Source organism: Tupaia chinensis, unplaced genomic scaffold, assembly GCF_000334495.1.
Source record: "Tupaia chinensis unplaced genomic scaffold, TupChi_1.0 Scaffold147123_1, whole genome shotgun sequence".
NCBI lineage: Eukaryota > Metazoa > Chordata > Mammalia > Scandentia > Tupaiidae > Tupaia > Tupaia belangeri.
In genome coordinates this window covers 478,509-494,337 of record NW_006206975.1, presented here as the reverse complement: position 1 = coordinate 494,337, position 15,829 = coordinate 478,509, and the positions used below count along the sequence as shown (strand labels likewise).

The 15,829-nt window shown below is 37.8% G+C and overlaps 1 protein-coding gene across 6 annotated transcripts in view; it reads left to right on the top strand.

The window, feature by feature from the left end:
• The window catches only part of BDP1 (BDP1 general transcription factor IIIB subunit), a 128,934-nt gene that overhangs the window by 15,271 nt on the left and 97,834 nt on the right, over nt 1–15,829 (top strand). For all 6 annotated transcript variants that reach the window (XM_006169506.3, XM_014584556.2, XM_006169507.3 and 3 more), the window contains 5 exons: nt 859–992; nt 3,103–3,197; nt 7,366–7,420; nt 10,464–10,607; nt 13,855–14,130. In XM_006169506.3, the coding sequence (XP_006169568.1) occupies nt 859–992; nt 3,103–3,197; nt 7,366–7,420; nt 10,464–10,607; nt 13,855–14,130 (704 nt within the window). The remainder of the gene's footprint in view (nt 1–858; nt 993–3,102; nt 3,198–7,365; nt 7,421–10,463; nt 10,608–13,854; nt 14,131–15,829) is intronic.

Below are 15,829 nucleotides of genomic sequence, written 5' to 3'. Positions count from 1 at the left end.
AGAGCCAGGATTTGTGCAGTAGTCTGTCTTCTGGGATCTGGCTTTCATCATCCTCATCTTTTTTTTTGTTTAGGTTTTCGTGGTAGGGTGTATGTGTTCACTGGAGAGAGAAAGATAGGGGAAGTGAGAACTCACCTCCCTAGGGGGATGGTCAGGCTGCAAACCCTGCTCCTCCACTCTCCTCATGGGATTTTTGGCAGGATGCACACAACCCCATTGTGATTTTCAAGCCATTGAGTCTGGTACTCATATTATGGAGTTGCCTATGTAGGAATCTAGCACCTTAATCACCATGCAACCTGTTGGCCCCAAGGGGATTCAGCTTTCCTAACCAGTAGGTCATGGGGCAGGCCCAGGAATAATTTTATTACATTTAAGTTCTATGACAATTAAATGTAATAATTGTTTTAGCATGCCACTGCCATTTTGCGATAATGATTGTGCTGGATATTAAGTAGTTAAAAGTATAATTAAGTGCTTTGTGTGCAGGACTGTAAATTACAAATATAAAATGCATATATTTCTTAATATCCTTATTCATCCTAGCACAATAATATATATTGAACATAAGAATTTATGCTAAAGTGAATAAAATTTTTTTTTGGTGGCCCAGTGATATTTTTGTAAATATGAGTTTTGTATTCTGGATTTTGAAAATAAGTTGCCATTTATTTACACACCCTGTGAATTACATTTTAAGTGAAAATTACCAGATGTTTAGAAATTTGTATTACTATACTTTCCATATGACTACCACAGTAAATTTAGAAATATAACTATTTAAATCTCAATTATTGTATGTTTCTGTCCTTGTTTTTAGTGTGGATCTATTTGAAAATGTGTTTTTTTTCCCCCCAGCTTAACTGTAGAAGTTTTAAGAACAAAAGGCCCCTGTGTTATTGAGGAAAATGACCCCATATTTGAGCGTGGTTCTACAACTACATATTCCAGTTTTAGGAAAAACTATTACTCTAAACCATGGTCAAATAAAGGTAACTAATTTTTACATAAAATTATGTAAGTTATTTATTTGACATGAATATTTTTTGTTTCTGAAATAAGTCAGTTCCCTCCTAAGTTAATAAAATGCCGACTATCATGTTTTTTGCTTTCCAGCTAATTTTATTGGCCCCTCCCTCCTGCCTAAACTAGGAAACTGTATCTTAGAAATTTTTTTAGAAATTAGTTTTATGGTTATTTTGGTTGAAATGTTGCTCTCTCAGATCCTTACACAACAAAAATTACTTAAGTGAAATGAACAATTTTAATGTTTACTGTGTTCTTTCTCTAATATTTGAGTATATGGGACCAGCAGATGGCATAATGGTTACATTGCTGGACTCCCACACTGTCAACTGAAGTTTGAGTGCCAGACATGGAGGCTTAAAAATTAAGCTTGGCATGTGTGCGTGTGTGCCCAAAATCCCAAGGGGAGAATGGAGTACAGCATGGCCATCCCTCCAGGGGGTGATTCTTGCTTTCTGTTTCTTTGGCGAGTGCACGTGCACTATTTCAAAAATCTCTGAAAAAAATAAATTGGGAAAATAATAAGGTTTCAATAGGTACCAGATTTTAAAAAAATTATTTAATTTTATTTATTATTAATGTTCTCCAGTTTGACTAGCGAGAGACAGAGAGAAAGAGGTAGGTAGAGTGAGAAAGCAAGCTCCAGGTCCAGGATTCAATCTGTAGTCGGCCATGTGGAAATCTAGCGTCTTAAGCACCATACCACCTGCCGATTCTACAAATTAAGCTTTTAAAAAAGCACACAATACTTGTGTGATGCTGGTTCTTATTTTTTTATTATAAAAACAGTATAGTTCATTTTGGCAAAAAATTCAAACACTGTAGAAGAATATAAAGTGAAAGGAAAGATACTTTTGCTCTCCAGCTTCCCAAATTTTTATTTGACCAGAGAGAGACAGAGAGGGAGGATGAGAAATTGAGCCTCTAGGTCTGGGACTTGAACTGCTGTTGTCCATATGGGAGCCCAGCTCCCTAACCACCAGTCCACTCGCTAGCCCCACAGTTTCTCTCTCTCTCTCTTATTTTGGAGAAGTTTTTGCTATAGGGGCATGCACTCGCCAGAAAGAGTGAGACAGACAGAAAGCAAGAAATCACCCCCCCGGGGGGGATGGCCATGTTGCAATCCCTTCTCCTCCATTCTCCCATCAAGATCTTGGGCACGCACACACACGTGCCTGGCTTGAGTTTAAGCCACCGGATCCAGGACTTGAACTGCGGTCAACTACATGGGAGTCCAGCGACATACCCATTGTGGCAACTTCTAGTCCCCAGTTTCTTATTTTTTAAATTAAAAAAAAATTTATAATGTGCTACAGGGTGCATGTGCTCGCTAAGAGTGGGGGCAGAGAGGAAGAGAGAGAAAGTGAGATAGCACTTTCTCAGGGACAGTGACCATGCTGCCGTCCTTTCTCCATTCTCCTCTTAAGATTTTGGGTACGTGTGTACATCTGCTCGGAGTATTTCCTAAACTGTTGGGTCTGGGACTCAAACTGCAGTTTGCCATGCGGAATTAAGCTGACTTAATTACCATGCTACTGCCTGGCCTCTCACGTGTTTTTCTAGCTACTTTTAAAATAAATTATTTATTTAATCTTACTTATTCACTCATTTATTTTAATTTGACCAAAGAGAGACAGAGAAAGTGAGAAAGCAAGCCGCCAGGTCTGGTCCTCAAACCATGGTTGGCCATGTGGGAGTCCAGTGCCTCCACCGCCAGGCCACCTGCAAGCCCCTTTAACTACTTTTTTTGGTGTACTGCATAGCACTCCTAGTTGCTTGTATACCTGACATTATACTGGCTGTGAATGACAGTTTTCTTCAGGGCATTTTAAATAAGACCAAACAGGTAGAATATCTTGTTTCAAAAATTCTGAATGCTTTGGTATACTAATTTCATATGCTACATTAAAAATAAAAGTTTAAGTAAAGTGTTTTAAAATATTTTGTGAGATTCTTTTCAGTGAAATTAAGTACTGTCAAATTTATTTTTAACTTAGAATCTGCACTTATGTTAATCTTTTCCACCTGAAATAACTAGAGTAATTTCTAGTCATTCTACATCTTTTATTTTTACAGAAACAGATATGTTTTTTTTAGCCATCAGCATGGTAGGAACTGACTTTTCTATGATTGGACAGCTTTTTCCTCACAGAGCAAGGATAGAAATTAAGGTAAGATAAACTCATCACATTTGTTTCTTGAAAGAGGCCAAAATATTGGTATATTATTATATTTTTACGTTGGTGTAAATTTAAGTCCTTTTTTTTTCACTATTTTACTTTTTGTTATATTTGTTATGTATTGCTAAAGTGATGTAATATTTGTGAGTTCCAGTATGACACTTACACTTAACTTCAGTGTCATATTTTCTTATTTCTGTCTTGTTTACTTCTAAAATGATTTTGAAGGAACCAAGAAAGGTCTAAAAAAACTAAGAAGAGTTAGATAATGTAGAAAGAAGATAAATGTACCAGAAGTTTAAGGGTAATTTTTTGACCGCAAAATGTATTTCTGAATTTCTAGGAAAGTATAAAGAGAATGTGGAGTTAAATTGTTCTCATTTGATCTTTTAGTTTCCTAGACCACCTTAACTCTGGGGAGGGTTGGTGGCTGTTAAGAATAGTGAGAGAGACTCAGGAAACATTTAATGGACACAGGAATTCATGTAAACAAGGAAAGTATATTATGGAACAGTATACCACCACAGAGTGAAAAAAAAAAAAGGCTATGTCACACACACATATATATGTATATATACATTATAAAAAAATCCTAGTGGAATGAAAATTGAAGGTATTTAACATATTGTAATGTTCTTTGTTGAAGATGATGAATATTGTAATTTCCTTGATTTGATTATTACACATGGCATGCATGCTTTGAAAAATCATGTTGTGCCCCACAAAGATGTTCAGTGATTAAATGTAAATAAGTTTTAAAAAAGATAACGATAAATGTGATATCAGTTATAGCTATAATACACTTGACCAGATGAGATTTCATTTTTATAGTTTCTTTGATGAGAAACTATATAGAGTTCCTCAGTATCCATGGGGGAATTGGTTCCAGGAACTCCTGTGGATACTAAACTCCATGGATGTTCAAGACTGTTAGATAAAATGGCATGTCACAGTAGGCTCTTCATAGTCATGGGTTTTGTATCTACAGAGTCAAGCAGCCATAGATCAGATTTTCTCTGTGGATGCAGAACTTGAGAATATGGAGGGCCAACTGTAAGGGACTTGAGCATCTGTGGGTTTTGGTATCCACAAGTGTCCTGGAACCAATCCTTTATGGATACTGAGGGACAACTGCATGTAACTAACCTTTGCACACCCTCCTAAATACTTTAAATTATCTCTAGATTACTTGTAAGAAATCTTAGCATCAGCAATATGTAAAAAATAAAATTATATAGATAAACTTCAGCATCTCTCTTTTAGGGAATCACTTACCTCTGTTTCATAGTAATTTGATGTGGCCTGGCTTCATGGTCCCAACCCAGTGTTTGTTATTTTTTTTTTATTTTTTATTTTTGAGAGGTTTTTGCTATAGGGCTCATGCAGTCGTCAGACACAGAGAGACAGAGATAGAATGTGAGAAATCACCTCCCAGGGAAAATGGCCACGCTGAAATCCCTTCTCCTCCATTCTTCCCCTGAGATCTTGGGCACACATGCACGTGTGCCTGGTGTGAGTTTAAGCCACTGGGTTCAAGACTCAAACTGTGGGCTACCATGGATCTGGGACTTGAACCTGGTTGGCCATGTGCGACTTAACTTCCACTGTGCAGTGTTTGACTGCTGTGTTACAGGAGTAGCCCTTGTGTTTCTTAAGACCTCCTTTTTCAGATATTGAAATATCAGTACCAACTTTACTGTGCTTCCAGTTTCCATAATTAAAAAGTTTCTTTCACTTTACCCTATTGTGTGTTTGTATATTAAGTTTGTCTTTTATAAACTACATGTTGTTGAGTCATGCTTTTCTTTAGTATGAAATTATTGCCTTTTAATTGTACTTCATTACATATGGCATTACTGTGAGAGACAGGAGGTGGGGCATGTTCATTATATTCTTTATGTTCTTAATTTTATGTTGACATTTAATAAAAAGGAAATCTTTTGCATTGCAATATAATTTAGTTTATTTACACTTAATGAAACAATTTGTATGGCTGTGCTTAAGTCTGTCATGTCACTATTTTTTATTTATCTCATTATTTAAAAATTTTTTAAAAATAATTATTTTATTAAATGTTACTTATTATTATTTATTTTAATTTGACCAGAGAGAGAGAGAGGGAAAGTGAGAAAGCAGGCCACCAAGGACTCAAACTGTGGTTGACCATGTGGGAGTCCAGTGCCTTAATCACCATGCCATCTGCTAGCCCCCGCCCTTTTTTTTCTTTGTTATCCTACTTTTGAGTTAATCAAATTTTTTTTTGCCAATTATACTTGTCTTTGTTTTTCCATTTTAGTCTTTTTTAATACTTTATAAATAATCTCTTACAAGTATAATTTCATTATCCCTCATTCCTTGTGCTATTATATATTTTATTTTCACGTACCTTATGAACCCAATCGTATAATGACTTATTTTAGCTTCGAGAGCCTTTTATTTTTTAAGGACATTGATTAGAAAAAAGAAGCTAATCTTTAACATTTATACATACATGTACCATGTCTGGTGTTTTCATTCTTTCCTGTAGATAATGAATGAATGATCTGCTTTTTTGGGGGGGGGAGGGGAGAGGTTTTTGCTATAGGGCATGTGTACCTGCCAGAAAGACAGAGACAGACAGAAAGACAGAAAACAAGAAATCACCCCCTGGGGGAATGGCCACGCCACAATCCCATTCTCCATTCTCCTCTCAGGATCTTGGGTATGCACACATGTGCGCCCAGTGTGAGTTTAAGCCGCCAGGTCCAGGACTCAAATCGTGGTTGACTAAATGGGAGTCCAGCGATAATAGCCATTATGCTAACTGCTGGTCCTGATAGATCTGCTTTTGAAACATTTTCTCAACTTTTATTTATTTGACTATCCCTAACCCAACCTTGCTTTTGAAGAATATATTTTGCTGTATATAGAACTCTGGTTCTATAGTTTTTTCCTTTGAGAGGCTTTTGCTATAAGGCATGTGTGCTCGCCAGAGAGACAGAAAACGAGAAATCACCCCCTGGGGGGGGATGGCCACGTCGCAATCCCTTCTCCTCCATTCTCCTCTCGGGATCTTGGGCACACACGCACGCACATGCGCCCGGCCTATTTAAGCCCCTGGATCTGGTACTTGAACCGCGGTAGACTACATGGGAGTCCAGCAACATAGCCATTACGCTAACTGCTGGTCCCTAGTTTTTTCCTTTTGATCTTTTTTTGGGGGGCGGGGGGAGAGGTTTTGTTGTCCCCTGGCCTCACCTGACTGTTCGTGGTGAAAAGTCAAGCCACCATTTTTAGTCTTCCCCCTATTTGTGATGAAGTGGTTTTCTATGGCTATTTTCAAGGTTTTTTTTTTTTTCCTTTAACTTTGACATTCATCAGTGTGATCAATAGGCCTTTCCTTTTCTTTATGTTTATGTGATTTGAGGTTTAATGAACTTCTTGGATCCTTGGTTTGTTATTTTTTACTGTATTTGGGGAGCTTTTAGCCACTCTTTTTTATTTTTTATTTTTTGGCTGTAAGGTACATGCACTTGCCAGAGAGACAGACAGAGAGGGAAGGTTAGAAATCACCCTCTGAGGGGAATGGCCATGCCACAGTTCCTTCTCCATTCATTTCTAGGGATTTTGGACATGCATGCACATGTGCCAACATGATTTTCAAGTTTCTTGGTTCAGAACTTGAACCACGGAGTTGGCTGTGTTGGATTCTGCAGCCTTAACTTCCATGTCACCTGTTATCCTGCTATTCTTTGTTTCATTTTCTTTTTCTTTTTTTTTTTTTCCCTAAGAGGTTTTGCTATAGGGTGTGTGCACTCGCCAGAAAGACGGAGAGACAGAGAGATAGAAAGTGAGAAATCATTCCGGGGGTGGGGGGAATAGCCACGCCGCAATCCCTTCTCCTCCATTTTCCTCTCGGAATCTTGGGCACGCACGCACATGTGCCCAGTGTGAGTTTAAGCCACTGGGTCTGGGACTTGAACCAAGGTTGACTACATGGAGTCCAGCAACATAGCTAAAGGTTTAAGTAACTCGCCTATTAGAAAAGACATAAATTTAGTAGAGAATGTTATATTATTCATAAAATTTTCATTTTAATACTTAGTATTTTTAAATACAGAATTTTCACTATTTTAATAGGAGAAAATGACTAGAGGTTTCTTTTTGTTGTTGTTAACAGAATAAATTTAAACGAGAAGAGAAAACAAATGGATGGAGAATAGACAAAGCATTCCGTAAGTATGAAGACCTCTTTTACAAAGAATCAGTTGGAAGGCCAATCTTTTGTCTTTGATGCCTGTGTATTTTAAAATTGTTTTGTCTCTGTATTGGCATAGAAAGACTAAGACTGGAGTATTTTCAATTTAGCAGTATGGGTCTGGCAGTTTCTACAAATCTATGGGCAAGAGATTAGCCCAAACATCCAGAAGCAGGTACACATAGTTCTCAGTCTGGAGATTACGGAGGGCACTGATGATTCCACTTACAAGTGATTTTTATTCTGAAAGGAGTTGTTTATGGAAGATATTGAATAGAATCTTCTACTTTTTCAAAGTTTTAGCCATAGGATATGTGTACTTGTGGAAGAGAGACAGAGACAATGAGAGGGAAAGTGAGAAATCAGCCCCCTCCCCCCCCCGGGGGCTGGCCATACTGTAGTCCCTTCTTCTCCATTCTCCTCCTGGAATTTTGGCCACACACGCACACCTACCCGTGTGATTTTCAAGTCTCTGTGTCCTGGACTTGAACCGTGATTGCCTATGTCGGGAGTCCAGCACCTTAACCACTATGCCCACCTTAACCATTATGGCACCGGCTGGTCCCAAGGGAGATAGAATCTTGTAGGTGGTTTCTTCTACTAGTCAGTCAGTCATTCAGTCAACAACATGACTACCTGTTACATGCTAGTTACTTTTCTAGGTATGAGGATATAATGGTGACCAGGGCAGATGAGAGTCTTGCTTTTAGAGCCTTAAGTATAATTAGATAGGGGAAGGGATATAGTCAGTAAGCATGATACCATATTGCAGATGTGTGTGTTTTTTTTTTTTTCCTGGAGAGGTTTGTGCACTCGCCAGAAAGACAGAGAGAAAGAGAGAAAGAGAGAGAGAGAGAGAGAGAAATCACCCTCGCCAGAAAGACAGAGAGAGAGAAAGAAATCACCCCCCAGGGGAGGATGGTCATGCCACAATCCCTTTTCCTCTGTTCTCCTCTCGGGATCTTGGGCACTTACGCACTCTCCCCAGTGTGAATTTAAGCCACTGGGTCCGAGACTCAAACCATGATCAATTACATGGGAGTCCAGCAACGTAGCCATTATGCCATCTGCTGGTCCCCAGATAATGATTTATTTTAAGATTCATTTATTATTTTTAAAAATTTTGATGAAAGCGAGAGACAGAGAGAGAAAGAAAACAAGAAAGCAAGCCACCAGGTCTAGGACTCAAATCCCAGTTGGCCATGTGGGAATCCAGTGCCTCAACTACCACATCACCTGCCAGTACTGATAGTGATTAAGGAAGGAAAGAAAGAGGGAGTTAGAGGGTGGGTGTTTAGATTGGCTTATCAGGAAAGTTCTGTCTGAGGAGGTAGCATTTAAATTTAGACCTGATTTGAAGGAACAAGAGATACCCTTCAGATTCTCACTAGTACCCTCATTAGAATGAACACTTTGTTTTTTTAAGTGTACAGGAAGAGACATCAAGGGATCTCTTAAGAGAATTAAATTTGCTGTTTAAAGTAGTTCCTATTTTTTGTTTGGAAGATGCATATTTTTCATGCACTTATAATTGTTAACATTTTATGATTAATAAATGTATTCAGTGTCATACATTTAATAAGTTGAATTGTAATGTTAATTTTAAAATGAATTAATTAAATTTCTTACTTAAAATTAGCCACCTGCTAATTTCAGATAAAAACTTGAATATAGAGGGAACTTAGATTGCATAGCATGTTTATTTTACAAGTAGATACTAAGGTAGATGAATGAATCTGATTCCCAATGTTATTTTGGTCCTCAGGGAGACCATTTCTAGGAATAGCTCCTGGAAGGTCTGGAATATCGTAGGCCTTCACTCTGCATTTTAGAGAAGTGGTTCTGAAACTTACCTTGAGGTTTTACACATTGTAATCAGAAAATAATGCAGAAATCTATAAGCAGTCTATTTTGGGAGAGGGGTCTTTTGACAATTATTTTAGTAGATACTGATTGTAGTGCATTGTATTGTAGTTAAAAATAAAAAAAAAAATTAAAACCCACATGGGTTTTTTTTCCAGGACTTAATATTTGAATTCTTCTGTGAACCATATGGGCATCCTTTATAGATTCTTTAATTGCTGTGTTTTTCAGAATCATGGTGGAGAATTGGGATGGATAATGCTGGGTACACAGCGAAACAGTGCCTTCAGGAATCCCAGACTTGGGTCTGGTTTCCTGATAATATTTTTATTTTAGTGTATGTCTCCTCTTTTTCTGAGGCTATCTTGTAATGAACCCAACCTTTGGTTTTGTGTGTGTGGCACAGTTTTCTCTTCATTCACCTTAAGTTTTGATGTAAAGCTTATGTGAAGATTGGATTTCTGTAGTGGGTTAATTCCTGGTTTGTTTGCACACTGCTCTTTCTGATATAATGCTTTGGGGTATTTATTGAGAGTGTTCCTGATCAATATTCATTTCCTTCCCACTTTGCTGTTATTTGGAAGAGTAAATAATGAAATGGTTGGGATAAAGAATGTGAGAATGGTTGTAGATAGGTATTTTGATGACTTCTTAGTCATCTTTGCCATTTAAAAAAATCACTTACTTTTACACAGAGTTAGAAGCATACTTTGAGTTTTAAGAAAGAATAGACCTATGTAACCTCCACTTCAGACAATATATGGAACATTTTTGTCACTTCAGAAGGTTCTTCATTTCCTCTTTAGTCAATCAAATGCATTCCTCCCAACCCAAGGTGATCACTGCTTTCATGTGAATCGCCATAGCTTAGTATCCCCTAGAACATCTGATTCATGCAATGTTACTGTATGTACTGTTTTGTTCTGGTTTCATTAACTCACCATGTTTTTGTGACTCACCCATGTTACTGCTTGTATCTTTTTTTTCTTTAACTAAGATAGTTCATTTCTTTAATTGCTCAGTGGTATTCCATTGTTTACATGTTCATTTTCCTTCCAATAGACAAACCCATTTGCTTTTGATATTATGATACTTAAAATGTTTTTCCTTTTATACAAAATAAAACCTTGAAAGTTCTTTTCCTTTTTTTTAAACAGAAGAAAAGCGCCCTTTTGACTTCGATTTTTTTGCTCATTTGCTTCAGAAAGTTCTTGCTGAAGAACAGAAAAGAAAACAAAAATCTGTTAAAAATAACAGTTTAAAGGAGAAGAAATCCTCTAAACCACGGAAAAATGGAAAAGGTATTGATTTTAAAAGAAATTATGCTATTTGACTTAGTAGTAATAGACTAGCAATATTATCCCTCAGGTCTCTGAGAGCTTCTGTGCGTGCATCTCAAGTAGTTGAGCTCATTAGTATGTTCCAGTTGGGAGGAATGATTTTTCTTCAGTCTGTTAGTCTGGGCCAAAAGAATGACTTCTTCCAAAATTTTAATTGGCGGACTCAGCAGTTAGTGTAATGGCTATGCTGCTGGACTCCCATGTAGTCAACCGTGGTTCAAATGCCAGACCCAGAGGCTTAAACTCACGCCGGGCGTGTGTGCGTGCGTGCCCAAGATCCTGAGAGGAGAATGGAGAAGGGATTGTGGCGTGGCCATACCCCTGGGGGGTGATTTCTTGCTTTCTGTCTCCCTGTCTCTCTCTGTCTGTCTGGTGAGCACACGCCCTATAGCAAAAACCTCTCCAAAAAAATTTTTAATTGACATCGTTGGACTACTTGTCATCTTTTCTAACATCTTAAATGTAGTTGTAGATAATCAAAGAGTATTTAGATTTTTGAGTATCATGTTTCACATTTTATTATTATAATTTCCTTTGTAAAACAAACCTGGTATGAAATTCTAATATTAGAGAAAATGGATCCTTAATATCTTGGGATTGTGACGAAATTGTATCATTGGAACACAACGTATTTCTTATAGTTAGTGTTGGCTTGTACCTATTTGAACTCTGGTCTGTGAAAGCAGTGTTCAACTATAATCAGAGAAGAAGAAAGTACCTCTCCCAATGGGGCGTTTGTGCTGCAATCCCTTCTCTTGCACATGTGCTTGGTGCATTTCTTAAGCTGGGAATTGGACCTCACAATTGGCCATGTGAGATCTGACTCCTTTTACCACTAGGCCATAGGGCTGGTGCTGAAATAGATATAATCCTTTTTTTGAAGGGTTATTTACTTAATGATTTATTTGTTATTATTATTAATTTGACCAGAGAGAGAGAGAGAGAGAGAGAGAGAGAGAGAGAGGGAGGGGGGGAAAACAAGCTACCAGGTTTGGGACTCAAACCATGACTGGCTGGGTGGGAGTCCAGTGCCTTAACCACCACAATACTTGCCGGCCCTGAAATAGATATAATTCTTATTATTATCAGCACAAGTAATACAGAGTATGAATAACTCAGTATATCTTATTTAATGTAAAAGCTGTGTTATAACAATGTTATAAAATATCAATTTTAAAATTTCTGATTAAAAAATTTTCTGATTATTACTCTGACAGATTAAATCGAATGTTATGTTCTCAATTTAAAATATTTTCATGTTTAGAAACAAAAATAAATGAAGGTTGCCTTCATGATATAGTAGTAATGCACTGATGTAGAGATGCTGGATACCACATGATGACCATGGTTCAAATCCCTGGCTCTGTCCTCTTGAAACGTGCCAGGCACATGTGCAGATACCTAGAATCTGATGGACTAAAGGAAAGGGATCATGGCATGGCCAGACCCTTTCCTCTTTCTCGTCCCCTCTCTCATGTACATACTTATGCAATCCATCATGAATAAAGAGAACAAAAGTAAATTATATTGAATTTTTAAAACTTTTTTTAAAGAATTTTTTTTTAATTTTAACTTTATTTTTAATTTGACCAGAGAGGGACAGAGAGAGAGAGAACGAGGTGCCAGGTCTGGACTCTAACTGCGGTCGGCCATGTGGAAGTCCATGTGGAAGTCCAGTGCCTTTAACCACCACGCCACCTGCTGGCCCTGAACTTTTTTACCTTTGAGATTGGATATCTTTAGAGAAGTCTTTAGAGAAGATCAGCCTTTATTTTGAAGTTAAACTTGCATTTGGTTTGAATGCTGTCTTAGTCTATTTTGTATTGCTCAAGTAATAGAATACCCAAGACTGAGTAATTTATAGAGAACAGGGATTAATTTCTCATAATTATGGAGGCTGAGAAGTACAGGATCAGCACCATCATCTGGCAGGGACCTTCTTGCTGCATCATCATGTGGGAAGAGCAAAAAGAGAGACCAGTAAGCAGCCACACTTGCCCTTTCATAACAGAGGGTGTAGCCCTTATGACCCAATTACCTCTTGAAGGTTTTACCTTTTTTTTTCTTTTTAAGTTAGTTATTTATTTTATGAGACACACACATACACACACACACACACACACACACAACCCCCTTCAACAAGGTTTCATATCGTGATCCTCCCTCTAGCCTTCCCAGACAGCCAGGAACATGGGCAGGAGTGTGTGCTTAGCTGCATGTACAGGTTGACCTGGGAACTGAATCCTGATCTTTCATATAGTTCCAGCATGGTGGAGCTATATTCTGTTGAACCACCACAGTTGGGCCAAAGATCTTACCTTTTGATACTGTTAGGAAAGATGAAATTTTTGAATGCTTTCTCACCTGTCTCTCAAATTAAATTCTTAAGATTTCTTTGGATAACAATTACTAAATTCTTTCTACACATATATACATGTGTGTCACTTATAGTATATGCAATTGTTTTTGTTTAATAAAAATGGCATGTATGGGGACCAACAGTTAGCGTGATGGCTATGTTGCTGGACTCCAGTATAGTTGACTGTAGTTCAAGTCCTGGACCTGGTGGCTTAAACTCATGCCAGGTGCATGTGCGTGTGTGCCCAGGATTCCAAGAAGAGAATGGAGGAGAAGGGATTGTAGCATGGCCATCTACCTGGGGGTTGATTTCTCGCTTTCTGTCTCTCTGTCTCTGTCTTTCTGGCGAGTACATGTGCCCTAGAGTAAAAATCTCTCCAAAAAAAAGATACATATGGGAGCTTGCAGGTGGTGTGGTGATAAAGGTGCTGTATTCCCACTTGGCCAACCGTGGTTCGAGTCAGAGACCTGACAGCTTGCTTTCTCACTTTCTCTCTCTCTCTGTTTCTCTCTGGTCATATTAAAAAAAAAAATAGTAATAATAAATAAAGTTGAGTAATTAAAAAAAATATGTATTACTGCCATTGATTTTCTTATGTAATAATGTTTTGAAATCTTTTACACTAGTACTACGTACAAATATACCTTGTTGTTGTTATTGATTTCATGAGTTGGATTTTTATAGCATGAATATGTTATAACTTACTTAGTCATTCCCTATTGGACATTTCAGATTATCATCAATTTTTTTGTTCGTACAAGTAATATAGAGGACATCATAAACATGTATCTTTTTTACCTTTAAGAATTTTTCCTATAAGTTGTTTATAACAATTTCTTTTATTTTCAGCAAAAAAAGTTGCCAGTGAAGGAACAAATGATGATCCGGATGAGTCTATGAGTACTAAAATTTCAGACACAGAAAGATCTCAAAACGTTGCTCAGACAGTTGAAGAGTCTCTGACTTTATTAGGACATGATTTGGAGGAGGTTGCTTTAGAACAAGACCTAAATCAAAAGAATAGAAAAAAGAAGGATCAAGATGAAGTTAATGAACGGGAAGTAGAAAGTCTTTCGGAAAATGCCTCTGTTCAGCCAGGCCCTTCTAAAGGAGAAAAACACAAGAGTAAGTTTTTTTTTTTTTAATTATTTTATTTAACTTTATTTGTTATTATTATTTTAATATTTCCAGAGAGAGACAGAGACAGAGAGGGAAAGTGAGAAAGTAAGCCTCCAGATCCAGGACTTGAAGCATGGTTGGCCATGTGGGAGTCCAGTGCCCTTAACCAACACACCACCTGCTGCCTCCAAGAGTAAGTTTTTTTTTACATAACAACTGCTATATTACTTGAGAAGACATATACAGTAATATGTTATATAATTTTAATTCTTTCTTTCTAGATAGTAGCAGTTAATAAATCTTTTTCATTGGTTCTATAATTATGGTATTGTATTAAATCTTTTTACTTATTTTTGATAATAGTTTATTTCTTTAGTAAGAGAAAGATAGATTATTTTGACAGTGTCTCACCATCCTATGATCTTTCCACCTTAGCCTCTCATTGTCTACGAATGCATGTCTGCACTACTCTGCCTGGAATGGTTAATATGGCGTGGGATCTAAACCTGGACCTTCCACAACCTTCTAGCATCACATACCCTATTGCCTGCATGAGTGTAGCAGGCAATTTTTAGTTAAAAGATAAAAGGTTATGGTGGAAAAAAAAATGTATGAAAAAAAAAAAGTTACAGTAAAGCAGAGAGATTTTTCTCTTAGTTTGTTTTTAAGTGTATCACCAGCTATGTATTCCCATTTACAATGATTAGAAATGTAGGGGTCAGCAGGTGGCATGGTGGTTAAGGTGGCTGGACTCTCACATAGCTGACCGTGGTTCAGTCCCAGACCTGGCAACTTGCTCTCGCACTTTCCCTTTCTTTCTCTATCTCTCTCTGGTCAACTTTTAAAAATAAAAATAAAATAATAACAATGAATAAATAAAACATAATAGCTTTGTGATTCAGAAACTAAACAGACTTACTTTAAATTCTAGTTTGTTTTTTATTTGCTAAGTATGACATTAGGCAAGTCACTTAAGATCTCTGAACTTGGGACTAGCAGGTGGTGTAGTAGTTATGTCTCTGGATTCTCATGTGGTTCAAGTCCCTGGATAAGCATGCCAGTGTGTGTGCCCAAGATTCCAGGAGGAGAATGGAGAAGGGATTGGGGCTTGACCATGCCCCCTAGGGAGTGATTTCTCCCTTTCACTCTCCCTCCCCCCCCCACCCCCCCGCAAGTGCATGTGCCCTATGGCAAAAACCTCCAAATCAGAACAAATTTCTGAAATTGGGGCCAGCAGGTGACGTAGTGGTTAAGGTACTGAACTCCCACATGGCTGACCCCCAGTTCAAGTCCTGGGCCAGCGGCTTGAAACCCACATCGGGAATGTGCATGTGCATGCCCAAAATCCTGAGAGGAGTATAGAGAAAAAGGGATTGTGGGGCATGGCCATCCCTCCCAGGGGGTGATTTCTCACTTTCACTCTCCAGTTAGTGCATACAACCTTTAGCAAAAACTCTCCTGAAAATAAAAAGATCTCTGAACTCAGGCAGTTCTTCTCTGTGATAGAGTTTATACCAATAATTTTTAGGGGCAGCAGGTGGCATGTTGGTTAAAGGTGCTGGACTAAACATGGTCAACCATGGTTTGAGTCCCAGACTGGTGACTTGCTTTCCCTCTCTTTCTCTCTCTCTCTCGTTCAGTCCCTCTCTGGTCAAATTAAAATAAGTAAACAAATAAATAAAGTTAAATAATTCTTTTTTTTTTT